This window comes from Pteropus vampyrus, unplaced genomic scaffold (genome assembly GCF_000151845.1).
Source record: "Pteropus vampyrus isolate Shadow unplaced genomic scaffold, Pvam_2.0 Scaffold72, whole genome shotgun sequence".
Classification (NCBI taxonomy): Eukaryota; Metazoa; Chordata; class Mammalia; order Chiroptera; family Pteropodidae; genus Pteropus; species Pteropus vampyrus.
In genome coordinates, this window is record NW_011888853.1 from 4,186,169 (window position 1) to 4,188,158 (window position 1,990).

At 60.2% G+C, this 1,990-nt stretch overlaps 1 protein-coding gene across 1 annotated transcript in view; it reads right to left on the reverse strand.

Annotated features, from left to right (window-relative positions):
* The window catches only part of DNAH17 (dynein axonemal heavy chain 17), a 140,822-nt gene that overhangs the window by 113,157 nt on the left and 25,675 nt on the right, over positions 1-1,990 (reverse strand). Inside the window, exon 15 of the mRNA XM_023531633.1 lies at positions 39-217. Within this exon, the coding sequence (XP_023387401.1) occupies positions 39-217 (179 nt within the window). The remainder of the gene's footprint in view (positions 1-38; positions 218-1,990) is intronic.

Consider the following 1,990-nt stretch of genomic DNA (forward strand, 5'->3'; position numbering starts at 1 on the left):
AGGGGACGCAGACCACCCGGCCGTGGCCCCAGTGTGACCCGAGGGGACGCAGACCACCCGGCCGTGGCCCCAGTGTGACCCGAGGGGACGCAGACGCGGCCGTGGCACCTTCGCTGTTCCAGAAGAGCGTCGTCTCTGCGGCCTGTAGCTTGACGTCGATGGCTGACAGCTCCGACTCTATGAGCGGGAACTCCACATCCGTCACCGTGGTGGTGATCTGCGGAACAAGCGACGGCTTCAGGGCCTTCGTCCCGGACCCGGCCAGGCTTAACGTTGTCGTGTGGTAAGGATTTTTGTTACTTGGTCCCCACCAGGCCCATCGCCGTCAGTGTTACTCGACTGGGAATTGCAGGCAAATCAAATTTGGGGAGGTCTCCAGTTTCAAAATTATTTCCATCGCCAAGGATTTACGTATATATTTACCTCTTAATTACCCAAGCAATGAGGTAGAAAGAGAAGAAACTCTGGTAATTCAAAAAAACGGGGTGTGTAATCCAAAGCTTTTAAATTCGGCTTAGCAACAGACGCGTGTGTTTGACAGACCTACGTGCTGCCGTCAGCTCGCGCCTCACCCCGCCTCTGGCTCTGCCAGCCCGTCACGAGGCAGGGGGCCTCCCCGGGGACCCCGAGGCCTCGCTCTTAACCTTTTGGTTTTCTGGCCTCTTAGCATCTGAGATGGGTGTCGCGTTCTTAGGTTAGTCAAATACATGGCATTTTCTGGCCACCATCCCCTACGACAGGCGTCTGTTGTAGGGAGCAAGTCATGGGGAGCAGAGACGCCCTTTGGATTCACGACATGACTCCTGCTCACTCTTTCTGGCACAGAAGGAAGGGGTGGGGCATGGCCACGTGCCAGCCCAGCCAGCAGCAACTTAGACGGAGCTCTACAGGGGCTGGGGATGGCAGGACAGGAAGCGGAACGGGCTCCCTCTCTGTGTCCCGGGTAGAACTGGGCATTCGGTCCAGGGCCCCTACAGCAGGGGTCCCCAACCCCTGGGCCGTGGACCCATACGGGTCTGTGGCCTGTCAGGAACTGGGCCACCCAGCAGGAGGTGAGTGGCGGGTGAGCAGTGAAGCTTCGTCTGTGTCTGCAGCCGCCCCCCAGCGCCGGCATCACCGCCTCAGCCCCGCCTCGGAGCAGCAGACGTTACATTCTCACAGGAGCACTGTCCCTGGTGCCCAAAAGGTTGGGAACTGCTGCCCTATAGGACAGGCCAGGGAAGGCTTCAGAGGCTCTGGGAGACGGGCCTTCAGGTCAGGAAGCGTGAGAGCGTAAGCATCTCTTGGACAGAGAGAGACGGAAAATACAGGAAGAAAAATATTCCAGGTCCCTGACAGCTGTTCCAGTTGGGGACAAGGAGGCTGCAAGAAACATGAACCCACTTGAGTGAGCGGGAGTCACATGAGCTGGCGCTGAAAGGGGGAGCCACACAGACGCCGATGCGTCCGGGGCCGGACCCGCAAAGGCCCCATCCAGGCTCCCGCTCAGCCCGTCGGGACCTCTCTGCCGTCTGTGCCATGTCTCTGGCCCCTCCTGCTCGCTCTCCATCCCTCTGCTCCCCTGTGACTCCGGTGTCACAGAGGCTGGGACCCGACTGCGATCTCCTGGGATCCCGAGGAGAAGCACCTTGTCGGCCCGTTGGGGATCAGTGTGTGCAGTAAGCCAAACAGCTCCCCACAGATGCCCAGGGCCCGTGACGATGTCACTTTTCATGGGCAGAGAGAACTTGCAGACGCGATCAAGCTAATGACCTTGACCTGGGAGTTTAGACTGGTCATCTGGGTGGGCCCAGGGCCGTCACGGGGTCTCTTATAAGAGGGCCGACAAGGAGATCAAAAGAGAAGGCGCTAATGGCAGGAAGCGGGGCTTGGAGTGACGTGACTGTCGGTGGAGTGACACGCCACGGGCCGGGGTGGGGGCGGCCTTCGGAAGGCGGACGAGGCGGGGGACAGATTCACCCGGAGCCTCCAGAAGGCAGCGGCCCCGCCG